The 23458-nt window shown below is 32.9% G+C and overlaps 6 protein-coding genes across 11 annotated transcripts in view; 3 read left to right on the top strand and 3 right to left on the bottom strand.

The window, feature by feature from the left end:
- Nup188 (nuclear pore complex protein Nup188) overlaps window positions 1-11007 on the top strand; it is a 33023-nt gene extending 22016 nt beyond the window's left edge. Inside the window, exons 2-7 of one of the 2 annotated variants that reach the window (XR_013058796.1) lie at window positions 543-571; window positions 701-911; window positions 1009-1473; window positions 1560-1684; window positions 1756-6715; window positions 10437-11007. Coding sequence is in view for 1 of the 2 variants with exons in the window: in XM_033331058.2 (XP_033186949.2) it covers window positions 543-571; window positions 701-911; window positions 1009-1473; window positions 1560-1684; window positions 1756-6631 (5706 nt within the window). In the remaining variant the exon portion in view is untranslated. Of the gene's footprint in view, window positions 1-542; window positions 572-700; window positions 912-1008; window positions 1474-1559; window positions 1685-1755; window positions 6789-10436 lie in introns of those variants that run through there. The other variant, XM_033331058.2, reaches the window with a different exon arrangement.
- On the bottom strand, window positions 7809-10556 carry LOC117155273 (mesoderm induction early response protein 1). 3 transcript variants are annotated; one of them, XM_033331097.2, is made up of 5 exons: window positions 10418-10556; window positions 10176-10311; window positions 8861-9928; window positions 8661-8788; window positions 7809-8430 (listed from the first exon to the last, which is right to left on the bottom strand). In XM_033331097.2, coding segments are annotated over exons 1-5 (1956 nt in total). In that variant the 5' UTR covers window positions 10420-10556. The 3 variants fall into 3 exon arrangements, with proteins under 3 accessions (XP_033186988.1, XP_033186978.1, XP_033187009.1); XM_033331118.2 differs by having other exon boundaries at window positions 8227-8455; XM_033331087.2 differs by lacking the exon at window positions 10418-10556 and having other exon boundaries at window positions 7809-8427; window positions 10176-10331.
- A 409-nt stretch (window positions 11008-11416) lies between the features above and the next one.
- Window positions 11417-14715, top strand: CPT2 (Carnitine palmitoyltransferase 2). The gene is made up of 7 exons (XM_033331074.2): window positions 11417-11625; window positions 11710-11750; window positions 11859-12417; window positions 12498-13031; window positions 13103-13592; window positions 13670-13862; window positions 13972-14715. The coding sequence occupies exons 1-7, from the start codon at window positions 11581-11583 to the stop codon at window positions 14102-14104; spliced, it is 1995 nt and encodes a 664-aa protein (XP_033186965.1). The 5' UTR covers window positions 11417-11580; the 3' UTR covers window positions 14105-14715.
- LOC117155252 (V-type proton ATPase 21 kDa proteolipid subunit c'') lies at window positions 14309-16092 on the bottom strand. Its single transcript, XM_033331046.2, has 5 exons — window positions 15872-16092; window positions 15622-15670; window positions 15421-15504; window positions 14926-15319; window positions 14309-14861 (listed from the first exon to the last, which is right to left on the bottom strand). Exons 1-5 carry the CDS (start codon window positions 15930-15932, stop codon window positions 14829-14831), a joined length of 621 nt encoding a protein of 206 aa, XP_033186937.1. The 5' UTR covers window positions 15933-16092; the 3' UTR covers window positions 14309-14828.
- Window positions 16093-16262: 170 nt separating this feature from the next.
- Window positions 16263-19419, top strand: LOC117155188 (protein-lysine N-methyltransferase SMYD4). The gene is made up of 5 exons (XM_033330898.2): window positions 16263-16406; window positions 16524-16626; window positions 16977-17829; window positions 17964-18606; window positions 18707-19419. Exons 2-5 carry the CDS (start codon window positions 16610-16612, stop codon window positions 19213-19215), a joined length of 2022 nt encoding a protein of 673 aa, XP_033186789.2. The 5' UTR covers window positions 16263-16406; window positions 16524-16609; the 3' UTR covers window positions 19216-19419.
- On the bottom strand, window positions 19102-23276 carry Drp1 (dynamin related protein 1). Of its 3 annotated transcripts, XR_013058821.1 has the most exons (8): window positions 22790-23270; window positions 22078-22642; window positions 21716-21963; window positions 20900-21616; window positions 20290-20611; window positions 19998-20209; window positions 19762-19908; window positions 19102-19663 (listed from the first exon to the last, which is right to left on the bottom strand). XR_013058821.1 is itself a non-coding variant. In XM_076620104.1 (7 exons), the coding sequence occupies exons 1-7, from the start codon at window positions 22889-22891 to the stop codon at window positions 19852-19854; spliced, it is 2172 nt and encodes a 723-aa protein (XP_076476219.1). In that variant the 5' UTR covers window positions 22892-23276; the 3' UTR covers window positions 19102-19851. The 3 variants fall into 3 exon arrangements, 2 of the variants coding, with proteins under 2 accessions (XP_076476219.1, XP_033186774.1); XM_076620104.1 differs by having other exon boundaries at window positions 19102-19908; window positions 20290-20560; window positions 22790-23276; XM_033330883.2 differs by having other exon boundaries at window positions 19102-19908.
- Window positions 23277-23458: the final 182 nt, after the last annotated feature.

Genomic DNA, 23458 nt, shown 5'->3' with positions numbered 1-23458 from the left:
CTACTTATTCATCCGTGAAAATTAATTAAAACGAGCGACACCACTGCAAGATAATTCTTGGACATCACTCAACATCCCCTAAAATTATGATAAAATAAATATTATCAGGTATACTTGCTTCCTGATACTAGCAACATTAATTTCTGTACAAAAATTACAAACTTTCCAGAAAGAATCACTTTCATTCGACTAACGAGAAGCCATAATTGTAACTACGCGCCACTTCTTGGCGGGAAATCTATGACAGTGCGACCAACATAAACTAACCTAAAATCCCTAGTACATCATCGTTTCAGGAATATACAAATCTATCGTCCAATTAACCGAAAACTCGTACGTTGGTATCAGACGAAAGACTTTATATGCCGATTGAGGTTAGGTCTCGGTCGTTGTTTATAATAGTAGTTTTAAAGACATGTTAGTAAAATAGGAATAAATAGGATGTTTAAATGGTATATTTAGTTAAATTTCGTATACCTTAAGTATCTTATAAGAAATTTTTAACACATTTTACATGTTTTACATAAATGAATGTATTGAAGATGGAAGTACCTACCGTAGGAAGTTTACCGTAAGTAAATAATATTTGAAATTTTATTTAATTAATGAAATCTTTGCTATTTCTATTGCTTCATAAAAATGAATCTTTTTCATATTATCACTGTCGTGAATGACGAATTCATGTTATATGGAATATAAGTTATTGCAAGGAATTATGGTTTTTAATATCGGATACGGTGTGCCGGTGTGAAAAACAATTAGTAGAAGATGAAATTAAAAAGGAAACTAAACTGCTTAAAGAAGGGCTATTATTTTTTAAGCCATATACCGAAGCATCGCTTCAAAACATTCCCAAAAATGATCCATCCCCTAGAATGTACGAATTAATTAGTAAACTGGCTCCACTTCTCGTATGTATTACAAATAAATTTTTGCATCCAATTTTTCTTTCCTTAATTATCGTGAAAAATGATCGATTCATTCTGTTTTCTTTTTTTCTTTTTCTAGAATTTAGACGCCATAATTACATGGGATTTAGTATGTAATTTTATAAAATACGAGTATCGAAATTGCGCGGAAACTTTCGCATCGCAACTTATAGATTTTACATCGATGAAAGCATTGATCGACGATATTTGGGAATTTTATTACTCTGAAAGAATGACCGTGATAAAGTGCCTTAAACTTATGGTCGAATACAAAGATAAAGGGCATCGTTATCAAAAAGAATTTGCAAAGTTTTTCGATGATGTCCTATTTGGAGCGCTATTAGAATCTATTCGAAAACAGATAGAAGCGTTAAAAACAGTAAACCCGCCGATACGATCGCAGCTGTGTACAGAAGAGTACCTACACAGATTATACAACAGTAGCCTTATAGAAATGCGGGAATTACTGCATATATTAACGGTCATCATTCACGATATTCATATCGCCGAGACCGAATTTATGAAATTTTATGAAAGCATCGGAGTAAGCATTGCCCAAAGTTTACATATCTTGGTATATTTTGTGGATAGTATCTCATATCTAATAATCTGATAATTTTACATTTACAGGGAGAACCAAGACGATTAGCAAGTACAAAAAGTCACGAAGATAAAAAAGCAATTGCCAGAAAAATTAAAGAAATACAGTATAGTCAAGCAGCTTTATTTTTAGTAACATTAGATGTCAGAAAACAGTATGTTTTTTTTTATACTTTTACCTAGAATGAACTATAATTTTTATGTTAAAAATATTTCTTCTTTATAGTCCCAACATGGAAGAGTGGATACAGAGCGTAAGAAAGAGTATGCAAGAAACTTTTGAACAAAAATGCATTCGCGACAATTCTCCTCAAGATAGTCCACTATTCTTATCCTGGATGTTAGCAAATTATGCCATTGATCCTGAAAATATTGATACGATGAATCGATTTAGACCATTCGGTATTAAAGCTATACAACTGAATGTTTTTCATTATTTACAAGATTTAATGAATAGCGAAATGATTTGTGAAAAAACCCATTATGCTGAAATTGTACGGAGCAGTGTATATAATCTTCTTACTTTGGTATGTGCTTTCGTTGACGAAGATAAATTGAACGCGCTAAATGATATTTTCAATGCTGTAGCTGCTACAATTCAATTTAGTGAAACCGCGGCCCGATTTTGGGAAGAGCGTAACGATGGTTTGTGGCTGATTTATAAATTCGCAGCTGAACAGTTTCCATACGAGTTTGAACCGTTAACGAACATTGCAATCGGATTGGCGAGCGCGTCAGAATTAAGTGCCGAAAGAATCGCAATGGAACTGGATAATCTTCAATCGTTAACATTGGAGATACCACGACAACGAGACCATAATAAACCGTTGAGACCATACGAACAAGAATGTACAATTCACAAAAACTCGTATACGATATTAGAAGGTTGTCCTCGTGAAAATATACGTATATTGTCAAGTGAACGGGAAGTAGTGATATTTCGTCAAAAGGCAAGCTATTGGGACGCTTTACATCACAAGATAGAACAACTTTTTTCTCAAGCAGGTGGCAGAATTACAGGAACTAATGAAATGAATAAGAATTTGCCCGAACACGTCTCACAGGGCTTAAAATTGTTAAAAACATTAGCCAAACGTACATGGATACGACAAAGTATGGTCATTCCAGCAGAACTAAGTTTTGAAATTATAAACAGATTTTCTTATCCAGTATTACCTGAAGAGAAAATGTACATATACAAAATAGTTGCAGCTTGCATCGGTATTTCATCCGAACTCGTGTTGGAGTATCCGGAAGAAATATTGTCGCGAATGCGAGCTGGTGTTTATCCAAGATTCAATAATCGGTATCAAAAAACATTAGATTTTGCAGAAGCGGTTTCTTTCGATGGTGGTATAATTGCGTCGTGGTTATCTGCTATAGAAACGATTGCACACTCGTATCCAATTCTAAACGCATATCTAGATATTTTATCGAAATATTTAATCCGAAAGTATAACGAGGAAGCTCTATATACAATAGAAATACCTGGTATGGTATTTCTATTGCAAGGTGTTTTACCGAAATTAGATTCTTGGTATTTCGATTTGGACGCGGAAAGAACCGACTTATGGTTAAAAAGTATGTTTTGCCTTCATAGAGCGCTCGAATCTAGTCTGCCAAAGGAGGATATACGTAATGAATTACAACTTGTTGTCGCGTATAGTTTACTGTATTTAGAACCACGACACGCATTATTAAAACTGATTCGTACTGGCGAACGTACTTTGCATAATAAAATGATGGCGGAAACAGATTGGATTCGAGGAAAGGGATTCAAAGCGATGAAAAGCGTACAATTAGCCTTGTCCGTGGTAAATAGATTACTAATATTTCGAAAATCATTGGGTCTTGAAATAAGAGATAGGTCACCGTTAGAGGCTGCCTTATATTCTTCACCTCGTGTACCAAACGGTCTCTTAATAGTGCCTACAATTGTGAATTATCTGTATGTCTGGTTTAGTCCGCCTTTGCAAGCGATGGCTGTTAGACTGTTGAAAAAATTTGCCGAAGGATCATCTATGTCGCTTCTAGTTTGTATGGGTATGGACGGTACCGCTATACGAGAGACCTTTGCCTCTCGTAGAGGGCTTATGTCGCCAACCTGTGTCGCGGATGTTAAAGTCGCTATTCTTGAACTGGTTGCTGTGTGCCTAGAAAAGCAACCCGGCCTGACGGAAGCTCTATTTAATATCGTACATCCAGCAGAATGCAAACGAATATTTCCTCGATCGGTGGAAGAATTTTTTACAGAAGGATGCAGACAATTTCTAGTTAAATACCTAAATCGAATCTATGAGAAAGATAACATCGTGTGTGACAAATTGTATAACAGCACGATGACGTTATTACGAGCAATGTGGTATCATAGAAACGAGATTCTTGTTAACTTTTTTCGAAAGCGGGAGAACTTTTGGACTCAGTTATTTGCTCCGCTTTTTAGAGAAATAGTACCAGGTGTGAAAGGTTATTCTCATCTGCTGGATATAATTACTTTAGAGCTATTCAAAAGTACCACGTTGGAAGACGATTTTAACACGAACCTGAAGAAACTTTTAGATAAATCAACGGATTATTGGAAGAAACTGACGATATATATACTGGACGATGTACACGCCGATAGCGAAGAGTCAAACAGAAATGAGAAGCGAGATAGTAATGTTACGGATTCCTTGTATGAAACTAATTTGGAATCTTGGTATAATTTTATCGTCACGTTAACCGACGAAAGAATAGCAAAGAATTATCCTATTAACGTATCCCAAGCGCAATTGATAACGCAACGTTCTTTAGAATCGTTATTGGAACGAATCAAACAATCTTATAATGTTTCTAGCCAAAAAATTACAATGTTACTGGCGTCTTTAACGCTTCGATGTATCACTTCTTGGAAACAGATGTGCGTCGATGATTCTAGAATTTTCAAATCGGGATTGACCCAGCTAATGCAAGAAATCGGCCAAGCTTATCGCAGTTATGGAAAGTCTTTGCGTCAAACGCTGATTTCTCTACTTCTCGGATGCGTGCAATGTGTGAAAAGCACTTTGCGCGAAGACGTGACGAGTCTCGAATATCTTTTATCGCATTCCTGTATAATCGCTGCCAGCGAGTTAGAGGAGTTGAAGGAAGCCGCTACTGAATTGGAGAAACGAAAACAGCAACAGTACTCGGTTGAACGAAAAGGTATTGACAAAACAGTCACCATCGATAGCGTGATCGCGCAAAAGAATGCCGATGAAAGAAATGCGGAAACCGTTCGCGGGATTCGGGAAAGTTTACCAGCAACACTGGCTGTTTGCATGGTTACCCAATTATTACGCTCCTACGTGGAACGAAGTTCTACTGTGAAGCATCAACGAAAGTCTAGCTGCGTGCAACTTCGACAAATGATACCGGAATTGATGACATGCATCGGTATTACTTTGCAAAAGTATCCATATTTAAGGTTTAGTACGGCCGCTCTTAATTTGCTCAATTTAATCATTCGTTCGCCGTATACTCTACATCCCGTCAATGAGAATGATATTGCAAAACTATGGTTGAGCCTAATTCCTCCCAGCGACATTGGAAACAGTATGTTGGACTCGTTGTACAACGATTGCCCGAATGGAAAGTGGCGATGCCAGGATTGGTGGCCGCTCTATACGCTCGGTCTTGAATTTGTAATAGGACTCGTGACTAGAGAAACACCTACCATCTACATAAAATCTATCGTCATATTTTTTAATTCTCACGAATATCAATTAATGGTTGCATCGACCTTGTTAAGACATACAGCGGATCTTTTTGCTGCCGATCTGGTACAATCCCTCGTTGCTCTTATTCATATCGTAGCAACACAGCCGTACGTTTGGAATTCGATACAGCCAAACGTTTGCGAGACTCTGATCAAATGTATGTATTTGGCATACGATAATACCGTAAACTTGTTACTGCGACCGCGAATTCTCAAGTTCATCATCGACGGTATCAGCGTAGAAAGTGCCGAGGAATTGGAGTCTTGTGACAAAAGATCACCAAGTGGTGAATTAAAATTACTAGTTAACAAATTGATCGTCATAAACACAACTTGTGCGTTAAGCTTCGTTCACTTTTCACCAAGACTAAACACTCTCGTAGACACTATATATACGCAAGACTTTTGGTATACTCCCATGGCGGAAATGAACTTCGGACCACCTCAGATGAGCATGAGTTCCGGCCCGCGATTAACTTACGGCACGATAATCAGCTCGACACAGTTATTTACGCAAGCTTTGCATTCTCGATCTCAACCTGTGAGTACTTTGTCCGTTTCTCTCGGTGGCCAACCAGATAAATCAGATTCCGCTAAGAAGGAATGGGAACATGCCGCGCCAGAGGATCGACGAATGCATTCGAGCAAAGATTTAAGGAGGATTATCCATGCGGCATCCGGTTCCACTTCGAGATCATCTTCCAACGTAGCGAGTGAATTTTTGGTGTACGTTAGTGGCCTAGATGTAACTGTGCCACTGTTAAGTAGTCCAAGACTTGTGCGGAGACCGTACGATCCACTTATTTGTGAAAATACTATTCTGTCAAGAGCAACGGCCCTGACAAGCGGTAGACACGTAACGAAAGGAGTGTCTGCCGGAAATGACAGCCCTGTCGTAGCGAAATATCAAAAATTTAGCGACCCTTGGTTCGAATCTATGGACGAAAATAATACGAGATTCGCTCTTGAAGTCAATCTCGTGTTAATCTTGTGTCAAGCCCTAGAAGGGGTCAGGAGTCCAAGAATCGCACTTCGAGATCGTCAGCTAATAGCGCGCGAAACGGTGACCGAATTAGGAGTTTTCTTCGATTTTCTGGAACATCGAGGTACTCCCGACGATTGGCAGGTTAAAGGATCGTTAATTAATCCCGACGCCAAAAGCGTAAGAACTATTCAACAAACTGTTGACTTCAATCAAGTTGTCTTACCCGCCAGATTAAAAGAGACAGAAAGAAAGGAACTTGTAGAAGACATATTAACTACGGGAAAATTCACAACAAATATCAGTAGTGTACAGTTTTTACCTTTGATGAGGAAATTATTGAAAACAGTGGTGGAATCGCTAGATTTAACACAGTATCCATAACAGCATCGAGATTGCGATAAATCTTTGAACTCTTTGAAGAAGGGAAGAAAACGACAGGAAAATATTCGGCATCGTACAAAAGAAGTAAAAATTTATGATTATTTATAGTATATATGGAAATTCACAATAAAGTAACGATTTTTTATTTAAGATATAATTCTACGTCTTCAGCGTGTGTAAAGGATAAAGAAATTAAGTGCAAGGATACACAAATGTGCTGTTTAAAATTTGTTTCTTATAAATAAAATATGATAGAACGACGACCAAAGTATTTAGAGTCGTCTAACATGTTGTGTATCCTTGGTGAAAATACAAAAGAAAAAAAAAAAAGAAATAAGTACATTTTCATTAAATTTCATTTAATTTAACCATTTTAAAAGATTATCGAAATTTTGATTTTCATCAAACTTATAGATCGCTTTTTTTGTACACTTAGTAGTATCAGGAGCTAGACACGTGTTTAGTAGAGACGTGCGAGAACCAAAAATATCGGGTCGGATCAGATCAGGTCTCGAAAGTATTTCGAGAATATCGGGATTTGTTAAGAATTTTCTGAATCCGAATTCACTTTGTCATTAGTATCAACAGAGCTAGTCCTAAAATGTAGTCCACATTGTCGAAATTCTCGGGAATCCCGATATTCTCGAGTCTCCAAATACTTTTGGGGCCCAACCTGACTATGGGATTCTAGCACATCCCTAGTGCTTAGACGACAACAGTATAATTATTTTCATAAATTTTGCATCCAATTTATACAATCCTGCCATTTGTAACGTTAATAACGTTTAATTAGTTTGTAAAGTACAAATACTTTAAACTCATCTTCCTGTATGAACCTCATCTACGGAACCAGAAGTAGTTGTCGGAAAGTAGAAAGCAGAAAATGGAAAAAGCTATAGTAATTCACGTTCACGTGCCACTTATCCTACTTAATTATCTTTTCGATTTACTTATTTTGCTATCATTTTATTTTAGTTTTGCGAAAAACTTGTTCTTTGCTTTGTTTGTTATATCGATCGATAATCATATTTATACGATACAGTACAAAAATATAATTCATGATATTAACGAATATTATATGTTACGACAATAGTGATAACGCGAGTGTTAAATGGATCACATCGCACCAAGACATAGGACGTCTTCCAGGCTTAAAACCTGAAAGTCGTGTTCGACGCTAAGGGGGCAAATGAGGTAAAATGTTCTCTGGCGATGGTGAATCGTGTACATCGTTGCTTCTCGACGTCACTCTCGAATGATAGAAATTATTAGAGGCGGCAGAAGTGATGGTAGAACTGCTTGTAACCGTACTTGTAATTCCAACGGCCGTAACCATCGGAGCGGTGCTAGTTGTTGTCGTATTTATCGTAATTGTCGTTACAATAGAGGAGGTAGAGTGACTTCGAGACGTCAAATTCGACCACATATGTGGGTTAGTGTAGCTAGAATCGGACGGTGAACATTCGGAATGACGAGTTGACGTAGTACAATATATAGATGATGACAATGTAGTTGAAACTGAACCTGAGGACGATACAGTCACAGCGGTTGATACCGGTGGTGGTGGAGGTGGAGGAGGGAGTGGCGGCGGTGCTGGCGTTGGTCCATTCGAATCTGCTAAAGGATCAATTACGGTACCATCCCATGGTTCCGCCGATTTTGCTTCGTCATTGTTTGGAGCATTAACGGTTGACCTTTGCCGTTTCGCATCACCATACAATAAGCAATGAACATTTGGTGAACTGCTACGATCGCGAACACCCTCTTGTTCTTCCAGAAATCGGTCCATATAGTCCCTGCTTACGATTCAACGATCTTGTCATACTTCAAGTTTTCAATCGTAACATAAAAATATAACAACAGAAAGTATATGATTTCATTGAAACTTAATTTAATGAAGATTTAATGAAAGAAAAGAAGAAAAAAGATATAAATACAGTATATTCGATCATTGTGGCAATTTAAATTTATAAACATTTGATCTTCTAAACAATTAATTCTATTTGTGTAAATCAGAGAAAATACTCACGTGATACCAGGATGTAAAGCATACTTCTTCTTTTCTAAGCGAGCCTTATATGTAAATATATCATGCCGTTCCGTTTTCTTCCAAAGATAATAAAATTGCACCAATTCGCCAACAGATCGCGTTCGAACCTGTTACGATGACCCTTATGTTACGTACAATTGTTTCTCGCTACTGGGAAGTAGTTCGAGGTTGATGCATACCTTATTCTTCTGTATAAGATGAAAATCTTTTCCGTAACTTCGTAATCCAGATTCAAAATTATGACATTCTTCTTCCGACCAAAGACTAACTGCATCCGTTGGCGGTACGACGTTCATTCTTCGTCTTCTTAATGCCTCCTCGAGATTGTAACCACATTGTAACAATAGATATAAAGCTTGCTCGTCGTCTCTAATATGAGATCCTGTCGGCAGAGAACCACCTTTTACAGCTGGTAACTGTGCCCGTTCTAAAAACTCTTCAGTTTCCTCTTCGGGTATGTGGCTGGGATCCCACAGCATTTTGTCCTCATTCTCGTAAGGTAAAGCATCGTCGTAATGACAGAGACCTTCTGGTATAGCCGCTTGGTAATTAATACCGACCATGATTGTCTTCTTCCATTCTTCTTCGTCTGGACTATAATCGCAATCGTCTTCTTCTTCTTCGCTCTGTGGTCGTGAAACGCTTCGCAATAATCTTGACGTACCGCTACCTATACCACCGCTAACTATTCCATCTTCTCCTCCATCTACTATACCACTGCTAACACTACCTTCTACTCCACCTCCCGTATTATCGTTTGTACAGCTAGCAAGCGCGGTTATGCTACTGCATTTGGCAGTAGTAGTGCCACCCATTGTTGAAGTCGTCCTTGTATTTTCATTGTTACTACAACCATCGATCATAGAACATTCTTCCCCTTCACCTTCTTCATCGTCTTCATCATCATCGGGAATTCTGTGTCGTCTGTTATTGTCTCCAGTACCTACATCACTGGTATTACTTCCTTTCATCGTCGATCCTGACACCAACGATGACGAATCTTTTCCTTTTACCAACATCTCTGTGTAAAATTGCTTGAGATCTGGCTCGTTACTAGTTGCATCCGCTTCGTCATCATCTTCGTCGTCATCCGCGTCGTTATCTCCCTTATCTGAATACTGTTCTTCAATTTCTGGATCGCCGCTTCCAGATGGGATTAGCATTTGGTCTGAACTGTTTGAGTTTTCTGTAGACGGGTCCCCGTATCCATACATCGCAAGTAGGTCTTTTAGTGGCATATCACCTTCCTGAAAGGAGACAAGAACACAAATGATTACTATGCCACATATAGCAAACCGACTAAACATACGAATCTCACTACGAGAACGCACTTTGAGTCCAAAGTGTTGTAGAAACTTATCATAATTGTAATTATTTATGGGCTTGATTTTTTCATTTCACAGGCTTGATCCTAGAATAGTTGGGATCAGAATCTTGTTACAAAATGAACATCGCATATGTTAAATATTTAACTCTGTCACTTCAGAATTATACCTTTTGTAAGTTGGACAACTCGTTGTGAGAATCTTCACTACCTTCTAAAGCTTCTTCTTCATCTAAAGTCCGTTCATCATCAAAATCATTTACCATCATTTCTGTAGTTGGACCCATTTCATAATCTCGATCTGCCCTATAAATTATTAAGTACATAAAAATTTGTTTACATATTCTTCTTTTAGAATATTCATTGATTATCAAATATATCAAAACCTATTCATTGATTCATCTATACTAACATGTTTATATTTTTTGCAGTAACCAAAGTTGAAACATATCACGTAGATGTTAGATGGCTGTATCTAAAGTAATACACTGAGCGATGCACACTATCAAAATGATGAAGAAGAGTGTTCTTGAGCTACCTACGTTGTAGATTTTCTCTGGTTTCAATAATTTATTTATAAACACTTTTATCATATAAACAAAGTAATACTAAGAGAATGTAATATGCAACTTGTAACACGAATGTAACCTTAAATTTTTATGACATTAATGCTGACATTTACATTCACGATAACCACTCATTTTTTTTAACAAACAATATGATACAAATTAACTGTATTCTAGTTTCTTGTTTCTGGCACTCCGTACTATTCCGAATTTCACTACACCTCACTAAGAATCTTTGATTACAATGTACATATTCACAAAGAATAGAAAATTTTTTCACACAAAAGTTTTATGATATATCTAACATTTTTCTAAGGCACATTTTTAATCAATGACAAAACAGTCTCAACCGTATCAAAAAAAATCATACAGAACTCTAACAAATTTTGAGGAAACAAACTGAAAAATGCACAATACATTATTTATATTCATCAAATGTTCCATTACGCTTCTATATCATTCTGAAAAGCGGGAAATTCATGAAACGCGTTAGAACAACCAATCACGAACACTTACGATTATGTAGAAAGTGTTTTACCATTGGTTGAAAAACGTGTTTTCCTAAATAAATACTTTTGTGGCAATTCTTGTAAATGCATCCTTATAAACTTTTAACTTTTCGTTAATTCTTAATATTTACATAGTATAGATATATATTAAATCATATACATATATAAGTCTTATACATATTTATATGTTTAATTAAAAAAGAAAAAAGACAATGTATTTGTAATACTATGAATAATGGATATATATTATATATATATATGCTATACACACTTTCTTCTACATTGTTCTACATGACAATAAAATTAATACTAACGATTATTTTAAGAATGATTTATGAGTGTCATTTATTTAAATTAGTATTGACGTAAAAAAGATATTACTCAATATATTTTGTCTATTACAATTTTACTTGTCATAATTTATAGATCCATTTTTATAAAGTTTGATATATATATATAGTGTGTGCCAGTATAAATAAAAACTACAGAATAAGTACAATATGCTGCCTTTTGTATTCAAACGTAATTATTTTAAAAAGGAACTGGTAAGAAATTCGCCAACTTTGTTTATTTAAAATATAATTTATGTACAACGATTTTATGATTACAATAAAATATTTATATTTTAGATTAAGCAGGGTAAAGTAGAATTATTTTTACAAATTCCAAGGTAAATAACACTTGAATATTCAATATATTACTAATAAGTAAAACATTATACTCTTACCATAAAAAAGAAAAGGAGAGAAATATATATATACATATATTTTTTCTACAGAAGTATATCTGTAAAAGGAGATGAAGCATATCAATATATTGAAAAAAGTAAGACTCCAACAATGCATTTTCAACCATCTCTACCACGTTTACCTATTCCAAAATTAGAGGATACATGTAGAAGGTATCTAAATGCACAAAAACCATTGTTATCTAAGGAACAATTAGAAAAAACTGAAATTTATGTTAATGAATTTTTGACTAAAGATGGTATTGGATTGCATAAAGAATTAATTGAAAAAGATACTAAAAATCGTGATACTAGCTATATTAGTGAACCTTGGTTTGATATGTATCTTCGAGATCGTAGACCTTTACCTATCAACTATAATCCTTTCTTAGTCCTTAATCCAGCATCAAATCCAGAACATAATATACAATTAGTAAAAGCCACAAATCTTATTGTATCATCATTACGATTTATGAAGTCTTTAAAAGAGAATGTTTTACGACCTGAAGTATTTTATTTAAAGCCTAAAACAAATGAGAATAATGTTTACCATACTATTACAAGACTTCTACCTCCTCAATTCAGTTGGTATGGAGCTTATTTATTTAAGGTAAAAATCACAAGTTCTACATGAATTATAAATACTATGAAATAATCCTTTTTTATCCCAAATAAAAAAATTTTTTTCAGGCCTTTCCATTAGATATGTCACAATATCACAACTTATTTAATACAACAAGATTACCAAAGCCAGAAAAAGATCAAATTTATGAGAATGCAACTGGCAAAAACATAATTGTCATGAGAAAAGGGCACTTTTACTCTTTTAATGTAATAGATGAAAATGGCTATATTCGTAAACCAAAGGAAATAGCCAGTTGTTTAGAATCTATTTTAGGAGCTACCATATCCATCAATGAAAGGCCTATTGGAATACTTACAACATCAGAACGTGACTTGTGGGCCAACACAAGAGCATATTTGTCACAGATTGGTAACCAAGAAATTTTACAAAAAATAGATTCTGCTATATTTACAATGATATTAGATGACATGCATGTTGGAACTGACTATAATGAGTTAATTAGGACATATCTCCATGCGGATGGAACAAATAGGTGGTTTGATAAATCATTTTCTTTAATTGTTACAAACGATGGATATGCTGGAATAAATTTTGAACATTCATGGGGAGATGGTGTAGCTGTCTTAAGATTTTTGAAGGTAATTGTGTAGAAATGAATTAATAAGTTTTTAATGTTCAATTTCATTTCTTTTTCTTTTCTCATTTTAAGGATATAGGTAATGACATAACAAAACAACCAAAATTCTGTGCTGATGATATTAAATATCTTCAAAAAGGAGCAGTAGAAGTCGAGAAACTCAACTTTGTCATAGATGACAAAGTACAAAATATTGTGAATAGACAAAAGGAAAAATTTGGAGAATGGATAGGAGAATTAAGTGTTGATCATATGATATTTAATGAATTTGGTAAAAATGAGTGTAAAACATTTGGTGTAAGTCCTGATGCAATTATGCAGTTAGCTTTCCAGCTAGCTTTATATTATCAAAGAAACTGTGTAGTACCAACGTATGAATCTTGTAGTACAGCAGCGTTTAAACATGGTCGAACAGAAACTTTGAGATCATGCACAATCGAAACGAAAAAAGCATGTGAAGCTATAGCTCAAAAGAATAATAATTTATCCAAATCTGAATTGAAAAATTTAATAATTAATTGCAGTAACGTTCACAATAAACTCTCCAAGGAAGCTGTTATGGGTAATTATAAAACATTAAATTTCATATCAATAAACATTGAAATGATACTGAAAGTTTATTCACATATTTCCTTATAGGGCAAGGATTTGATAGACATTTATTTGCGTTAAAAAAAATTTGGGAGCATTCAAATACTCCGAAACCAGCTATTTTTTCGGATCCGGCGTATGATAATATAAATCATAATATTTTATCTACATCAACTCTTTCAGATCCAGCTATATGTGCTGGTGGTTTTGGACCAGTAGTAAACAATGGATATGGAATTGGGTAAGATATACTTCTTCTTTATTACTTTTACAAGCATCATATTTGCAATTTAATAACATATATGGAATGTTTGAATATTTTGTTTGAAACACATTATTCTAATGCCTAGATACATGATTCAAGATGAAAGATTGGGAGCTATTGTGACAAGTTATAAAAGGAATAATAACGCAAACGAATATGTAAAATGCTTGGAGAAGGCATTTAAAAACATTCATTCTATAATGACTTGTGGGAAATGATAGTATTACATATGTGCAATTATCCAATTATTATTGTATTAAGGATGAAAAAAATTTTTAATATTGTTGGTTATATATATATATATATATATTATATATTATATATCTTGAATTTTTATACAATGTATTAGTTAAGAATTTTTGTACTATTATAAAACAAAGAAGTATATTTTTTGTATTATCTAATAAAGATAAGACAGCTCATAAATAATATTATACATAGTATATTTTACACATATACTAATGAATGTAACATAGTATCATATTTATTTAATGTAATATTTCGGTTAAAAAAGATATATACAGTAGACACATTTGAAAGAGAGAGCGCTATAACGCACTCAGAACGCCAATCAAAAGACTGCATTACAGCAATAAACTTTACACTAGCAGAAATAGTTATTTATACACATGGTTGATACACAAAAGTCTATATATCTAAGTTATTAATTTGTAACAGCTATTCAAATTGAAATCTCCCTGGAACCTCTTGTAACAACAAATAACAACCTTGTATAAAGGTTTTTTATACTAATTTAAACAAACAAATTATGCTTTTTAACATCTTTTCCAGTATTTATTTTCTTTTCAATAAACACTATTTCTTTTAATAGTTTCTTTTGTATTAATCTTCTTTTTAATCGTCACTAAATATGGAATGAAATGTTGTGATTCTAAAAAATACTTCATGGTTTTTTTCATAGCATTTCTATTTATTTTAAACTTATACCTTATCTCCCATTTTTACTTTAGACGTCTATAAATGTAAAAAAATGTATTAATATTTTTAAACATAGCAATATTTTTAATGAGTAACTTACCATATAAATTCCAACAATTAATCCAAAGAGTCCAATAGCAGAGCCAAAGATTTCTACAATTAGAATCTTAACAAAAAGAGCAGAATTTGCTGCATCAGAAAGAGCTGCACCAGAACCCACAATGCCAACGGCTATACCACAAAAGAGATTAACAAGACCAACAGCTAGGCCAGCTCCAAATATTAAATAGCCGGCTAACCAATTTTGATTACGAACTTCTTCCTTTTGAATAGGATAACTAAATTCATCTAACATTCCAGATAACACAATGGCAGTGATTAATCCATAAATAGCAACAGCTTCGCAAAATATTACAGAAATTAAATTTTTCGTTTTGATTCTTGGAGCTTTTACACCACCTCCAATAATTGAAACTCCTGTTGTATGAATGCCTCTGAAACAATGAATTCATATTATTGTCCAATATATATATATATATATATATATATATATAAGAGGGTGTGTTATATATATTTATAAAAGAATAAAACTTACAATGCAGCACCAACTACAGACAGAGCAACTGCAAGACCAATACCAAGAGTTGCCCACATGTGTGGTGATGTATTTTCTAAAAACCTAATAATGTTGTCTCATAAAAATATCCTTCTATACATACATATATACATATTTATAACTTTTTGTATTTTGGAACTTTGAATAAAAACTATATTTAACTTAAATGTGCTTACTTACCAGGCGACGCTAACACGCTCTCCTTTTCCAGTAAATACATGATACAATACTGCAATAAAGCATTATTTACGATATTTAAGATATTTAAGACATACTAAATTTTACAAAGGTAAAATGTCTATAATCAGTTTCTTGTTAATAAAATTTGCAACAAATTTGCTTCACTTTGAATAACTAGTTTTTGTAATATTTGATTTTATTTGAGAAATTGATATATTTAATAATTTAATAGATAAAAGTCAATTAATACCTAATACTAGAGTAGTTGCAGAAGCAGTGCCTGCAAAAGTAGTGCCCAAGATGTATCTCATTGTGTTAGTTTTAATTTCTGTTTTACGTGTTTTCCTTAAGAGAAATACGAAAACGCTAACAAATGAATAATTTCAACTTTAAAATATATGTTAACAACGTAGTGTTTTCGAAATATTTAAAATAAGAACATTTCATGTACGAAGTAAGAGAATAGCGCTCACACCCGTTTTTATCATGTGACGTTTAGTATTCTTGATGGTTACCTACACTAGTGACATCAACTGTAAAAAAGTTGTATTAAAAATCAATGTTTAAATTTTAATTTCTAACAGAATTTGCAAATTGTTATATTTAGAATTACTTAAAATATTTCATAAGCATACACTTGTATTTTTTGTAGATCACTAGAAATATTGAAATATATGCATTATATTAATTTTTGTTTATTTTTACAAATTTGGTTATATCCATTTTATTGTTGAAATTTTATCAAATACTAAAAGCTGGTAATGCACGACAATAGTATTAATAGTGTTAGTACGTTTAATGTGTTATTTCTTAATAACAATCTTAAATTTAAAATGCAATGATAGGTATCATTTATACGTCTGAGCGTGGAATCTAAGATCTAATTTTAGAATTCCTTACAGCTCATTCGTCTTGTTATGTATCTACAATAAACGTGCAACTGCTAATTTGATGATAATTACATAATTTATCAATATTTTATAAAATCATGTCTTTTACCAAAGGGTAAGCAAACAATTTTTCTTATGATCTTTTATACATTTAGAAAAATATCTTTTGCATCTTATTTTCAAAACTGAACTATAGTTAAGTTTGTAAGCACATAAATTAATGACAAGGTTTAATTTATACGTTAAAATACCACGAGTAAAAAATAATACCACCGCAAATACATGTGTAAAAGTTAAAAAGTTATTACTCGAACTATTTCGGTCTTCCGTTAGTTATCATCTATTAACTTCCACTAGCACATTTAGAAATCTAAATTAGCTATGCACATGGCTATATGAATTATGCGTTAATTATTAAATTAATTTTATTATTGAATACGTATAAATGATTGAAATTTGTCATAGGTACATCAACTTCAGCGAATTTTTCAAAGTTGCTTATAATGCTGCAATTGTAGAACCATATGCAAATAATTTCAAGGAATTTTCTGAAAAGGGAGATAGGGAGGGAATGATAAAGATTCTTATAGACATACCCTATATTGAAAACGTAAAAATAGTCGAATCATACAGGGGTAAGGATGATATTAAAGCAGCAGAACTTTACAGGAAAAGTCGCGGAATAATAGCTAAGGATGGAATTGTGCACGAAGAGACAGATAAAAGTAGTATCCTTACTGAAACACTGTTTAAGGCCAGTGTAAATAGTAGATTGTTCCTGGATGCGCTTCTAGATTGCGCACAAGATTGTTATAATTCAAAAGCTTTCGTAAAATGCTTGAAATATTGCGAATGCATGCTTGCACTTCCTGAAAACCTTCACGATAAAACTACTGAATATTTGAACGATTTCTCGGAATGTAGAAAAGCATGTATCCAATTAGAGCGTGAATGCTATAAAAATTTGAAAGTATCATCTTCTCAGGACAAAAGATTGCGTAAAAAATACAATAAAAGTCAAAGTGTTACCTTCGAGAATGCATTAATAGAAAAAAATGCATCAGTGATACCGATCGTTGATGGGAAGCAACATACCATTCTTAAAAGTTGTTCGGATGCTGTTGAACTACAATTTGATGAGAAACGAGGTCGTCATCTCATAGCTACCAGAAACATCAAAGCAGGATCTGTTCTTATTGTCGAAACACCATTTGCATTCAGTACAAATAAAGAAGCGCTCGATAGAAATTGTTTGCACTGTCATATTACTCTTAAATCGAGCGAAAGTGTTAAAATTCCTTGCCATTTTTGTCAAACAGTTAGTAATATAAATAATCTTGATTCGTTTTTATCGTGTTTCATGTTCATGTTTGTCTTCTCGTATTTTATTATTCTATTAACATGATGTTAATATATTATTTTAAAAATATGAATAAGTCTGTACTTCTACAGGTATCTTTCTGTTCGGAAAAATGTCGCAGAGAAGCGTGGCAAATGTATCATCAATACGAATGTTTTATATTTGATGCTTTCTATGGAAATGATTTTGAATCAATGCAACACACATCGCATTTGTTGCTAGCGTATAGAATGATAATTTCAGCGTTTTTATCTTTAAGTACTGAACAAATTAACAACAATACGGAAAAAAGCAGGATTCCTTTTATGAATGACAATTTCCTCCGAGATTATGTTACAATAAAAAATAAGGAATATAAAGATTTAGGCATAAATAAAGCTTATTGTACTTACGATTACCATACTATATTAAATTTAGAAACTCAGTGTACGAAGATAGAATCTAGTATAAATCTTGCTCGTGCTATTGAAGCTATATTTTTAGCGAAGTGCTTTACTTTTGTCTTGAGTAAAATGGACGTTATTTGCTTAAAAGAATCTTTTATCTACTTGGCAGTAGCAATGTTGCATAACTTGCAGGCTATTAATTGCAATGCTTATGAAATTGTAGAAAATATATATGATAAAAAAACGCATGTTTGGGAACCCAGAAATATAGGTGGAGCAATTTATCCTTCAATTAGTCTTATAAACCATAGTTGTTATCCGAACGTAGTTCGTCATTCTTATCCGTCAGGTAAAAAAATGTGCTTTTAATTGCTTTTAATTAATGATTTCTTATGTTTTATATATTATAAATAATCTAATAATAATATATAATAAATAATCTTCGACAGGGACAGTTGTGCTAAGAACATTGCGTTTTATTGGTAAGGGTACTGAGATTCTTGATTGTTATGGGCCACACTGGCTTAGCGAGAAAAGGTTATCAAGGCTTGAATACTTATGGAAAAAGTATTGTTTCTTATGTACATGCGAAGCTTGTACACAAAATTGGCAATTTCCGCTACCCGAAACAATGAATTACAAATGCAAGATGTGTTCAGAAATTATCGGTACAATCACATTAGACGAAAAACATACGCAAAACGTATCGAGTAAACAATGTTGTAAGTGCAATAAGAAAACCGATTTAAAAAAAATAAAGAATCAATTTCGAAAATCAGTTGAGAAAAGATTAGATGCCATTTCTAAAATGTATGAAGGTCATTATGAACAGGCCCTCCCTCAATTGCTTGAGCATATACAGTTTATTGAAAAGTGTTTTACCACACCAAACATGGAAGCTATCAAAACGCAACAATGTATTATTCAGTGTTACAATCAGTTTGGCTGTACTTCTTAATAACAATAAATCAGCAAAAAATATTAATATGTGTGTGTATATATATATATATATATATGCATTATATGCACACATACATGAACACGCAATCGTACACATGACTTAGGATCTGTATCACAAGTATTAAAAAAACAAGATTTTTTATATTATATATCTTTTGCATAGATTACTATTCATTTTTCAATTTTTTCATGTGATGCAAAATGTTACAAAATATAATAAACTGCTCAGCATTCATAATCGTTTACATTTGCCCTTACATTTCGTAGTTATAGAATGATTGATGTTTTAATGTAAATTAGACATTCGCATAACTTTGGTAAGGCTTTCAAAACTGTGGTATGAGCACCATTGTTGTAAGTGGCAATATCTTGATCATTTAATATCGATATTTACTATAAATGCACATGTGACTGTATATTTTATTTCTTATATCTCTAAAATAAAACTAAAAGAAAATGTACATTAAAATCCTAAAAATTATTGTTGTAATTGTAAATACTACCTGAACGAAAAATACAAATTATATACAGTGTTTAGACGTACATGTGATCGTATCTGTCAATTTATCTATTAAACCATCAAATTGTCTATATTGTACTATAAATTAATCATGTGAATAATATATAAAATAAGTTACCACATGTGCGTTTCGCGGATTTCACTAATAATGTGACCAGCTTGTGTTAGTGCCTGTAACAAAGAAAGAGAAAAATGTACAAACAGATTAACAATTTAGATTTATATCAAGAACAAAATTATTATTATTTCTGTCTGCATACCTTTAGCATATCTGCTGCTTCTTTGCGTCTAACAGCAACATGTTCACTTTCATTTAAAAGAACATCTGCGTGATCTGATTTATATAAATGTGTTACGAGTTCGCTTTGTAAATTATCTTTTACATAGTTGACTAGGAAATGCATGACAGCTTTTGGTACACTATCTTGTATAGATTTTCGTACAATATAAAAGTATGATTTTATTAATCTTTCTGTAAAGGAAAGGTGTATATAAATAGAAACAATATAAAACATTATTTTCTAGAAAAGTGTACTACATTTCTATCCTTACCAATTACATCACAGTCTCGTTGTTCTCGCTCGCTCAGTTTACGAGATGTTTGTACTGGTACTTCCGGCAATAGATTTACTGGTTTCTGTTGTGGAGATGCTTTCTGCATCTCAATTACTAGGTTTGAATTTTGGTGAGGAGAAGTACTGTTCTCACGATTTCTTACTGGAGAACCATCAATCGAACTAGTCGAATCAGTTCTTCCTTGAGGCATAAGATTGTTTAACAACCAGTTGCTTAATACCATTTGATGTCCTTGTTGATCCTTGCTCTGCTCAGGAAAAGATGCTACTTCATCTTGATTATTGATTGACTTTACATTCTGTTAGGAACGTTATATGCATTTAGTTACACAACACACAAAATACATTGATCAGGGAATATTAATGTTTTAATAACGAAATAAAATAAAATTATGTATTAATCATATCTTTATAAAAATACGTTTGAGAAATTATTAAATATTAAAAAAATATTTTTGAAAATATTATAACAATGAATGATGGTAAATACACTGATTATACATGTTTTATGACTATTATATAAGTTTAATGATTACTACATTTGAAATATTCTAACACAATTGTGAATGTTATCAATAATTACTTACTGTTTCATTTGAAACTATTACTTGAGTATTTGTTGTGGTACTTGTAGTAGAAGGAACTTTCCTATTATGTTTTACATGATCTACATTAGAATTTTTTAATAAAGATGACACAAGAGCTGCATCCTTATGAAAATCTGGATGCTTGGTATTAATATATGCTAATTCTATAGCAACTAAATTTTCAACCATTTGATTAGTAGGTGGAAGACGTCGACGTAATAAATGCGTTACAACATCAACGATACGCTCGTGCAATTTTGGAAAGCGCAACATCTCTTGTTGTACTTCGGTACCACAATGTTGAATAATTCTTTGCATTTCTTCGTGTACAAGTTCTACACATCGTAATGAGGGTTCCTCGAGTCTTCGAATTTGTCGCTTAACTAATAATTCAAAAGAAACCTCTGGTACAAATAGCGCTGGTCGTGGACCAGTTGCATTTCGAATCGCCGTCAAAATATCCATTTTTGTAAGACCTGCCAGCGGGTGTATAGAATCTAGTGTTTTCCCAAATGTTTCGTGAAATATATAACAAATTCGAGCGCCACCGCATAATTCCGTTGTTTCTATGTTTCTAGCTGTTCCTTCAATTGTAGAACAGTAACTGCTTGCAAATTTAGTAATAATTTGAAGTAAAGTTTGACTTTTATCACTAACATCTTCACCGTATGAATTAAGAAGGGTTTGAAATTGTGAAACCATTACATTTACTCTTGTCTGTTTTTGAAAAATATAAGTTCTACCAGATTATGTTTACTTTTAATTTTTTCTAGCTATGTACTGTAAATTATTAGCAATCAAAATCCATATTATTACCTTTAATTCTGGGAGACAGTCCCGGATATGGTGCATGAGTAAGCGGTTTAATGTTTTAGCTAAATAAGGAGTTCCATTTCTATTTGCCAAAGTAGGATATTTACGTTGCAGAAATGCAGCTTCATCCTTTAATGCATCTTGGATACTTTTGTTATTCATTATATCCTGTTGAGAACGATTAACTACTCCAATTATTCCCAATTTTACAGGAATGACTCTACCGCATAATATATCTATAGCATCAGTTCCTAGAATGATATATAGTATGATGATTTTACAAATTACTATAATAAATTAAAAATTCTAAGTAACAGCACATAAGTATTATAATAATAAAGATGTTAATAATAATAATAGGCTACCAGCATCCATCAGATCCAATTTAGTAACAACAGCTAATGTACGCCTTCCATCTGGATCTACATCTTTGCTAAGCTTTAGACTTTCACTTGTAGCCATATCAGTATTGGCAGTAACAACAGCCAATATAATAGAATTAGGATTACATATATATTTTAATACAAGTTGTCGTATTTGACCCTCAATATCCTCTGGTTGGTCTCCAACTGGTACCTTTGTGATACCAGGGAGATCTATGAGGGTCAAGTTAACAACTGATGTTGAATATATCTTCAAATTAATTGGTTCTGGACAAATTCCTTTGTTAGATCCAGCCATACGTTCTGTTTCAGATTCTATTTCCATACGGATTTCATTAAAATCTGTATAGACTTTATTTTTTGTGTGTAAAAATGTGCCCCATTCATCTAAGTTTAATGTTCCATTCTCTGCACTTCTGTGTTCACGCTCATCTTTAGGTGCATAAACAAGTTGCAATATTAAAGGACGCCTAGTAACTATACCAGTACCTCGTGGTAAGAAAGACCGACCAACCAAACTTTCAATTACAGATGACTTTCCTGAACTCTAAACAGATAAAATGTTATATTTAATGAAGAATTTCGACATTATTTATAATTTAGAAAGTGTATGTTTTTAAATTCAAAAAGAAAAAATATTCAAATTAAGGTTGTAGTTACCAATTATTTTTTTGCCATTTAAAAATTAACTGACCTGTGTTCCAAGTACAACAATTTGAGGCAACTGTATAGCGTCAGCGCCAACGGTATTAAATACATCTTGTAATTTATTTATTACAGGTATTAAAGCTTCCATTATAGTTATAGAATAATCGCAAGGTAAATCGATTCTTGCTTGACTGAAGACAGTTATGCGTTACGAGCCGGTGCAAAATACTCTTTTACTATAATACTATAATTACATGCGTCAACAATAGTATTTAAAGTATTTTTAAGGGAAATACAATTATTTGCAAGTGTTAATGTTCACTATATTAATTTTTACTATGCAAATACTTTCGCCAAAATCACCACAACAATTCTACACCTCCTGTTTCCAACCACCCATTCTCTGCCTCAAATAGTCCACACGCGTACGCATCCTATGATATTTAACGCTACATATACAAACGTACTTTATGTTTAAATCTTATACATAAAGAATCGTTTCTAAGTAATTTACAAATATGCAAATAATTTTTGTAGAAAAATTGTTATCCTTTTATAATAACTGTACATATCTGAAAATCATTAAGTAAGAGTATAAACTTACTTTAAACCAGAAATATAATAAGTAAAAGAGACATAAAGATAATGCAAAACTGTGTAATTACGATTTGGTAAAAGTTGGTAGCAGCTGGTAGAAATAATATGAAAACTGGCC

This window comes from Bombus vancouverensis, chromosome 7 (assembly GCF_051014615.1).
Source record: "Bombus vancouverensis nearcticus chromosome 7, iyBomVanc1_principal, whole genome shotgun sequence".
Lineage (NCBI taxonomy): Eukaryota > Metazoa > Arthropoda > Insecta > Hymenoptera > Apidae > Bombus > Bombus vancouverensis.
The sequence above is the reverse complement of the archived record's forward strand: the minus strand, read 5'-3'. Positions and strand labels throughout refer to the sequence as shown.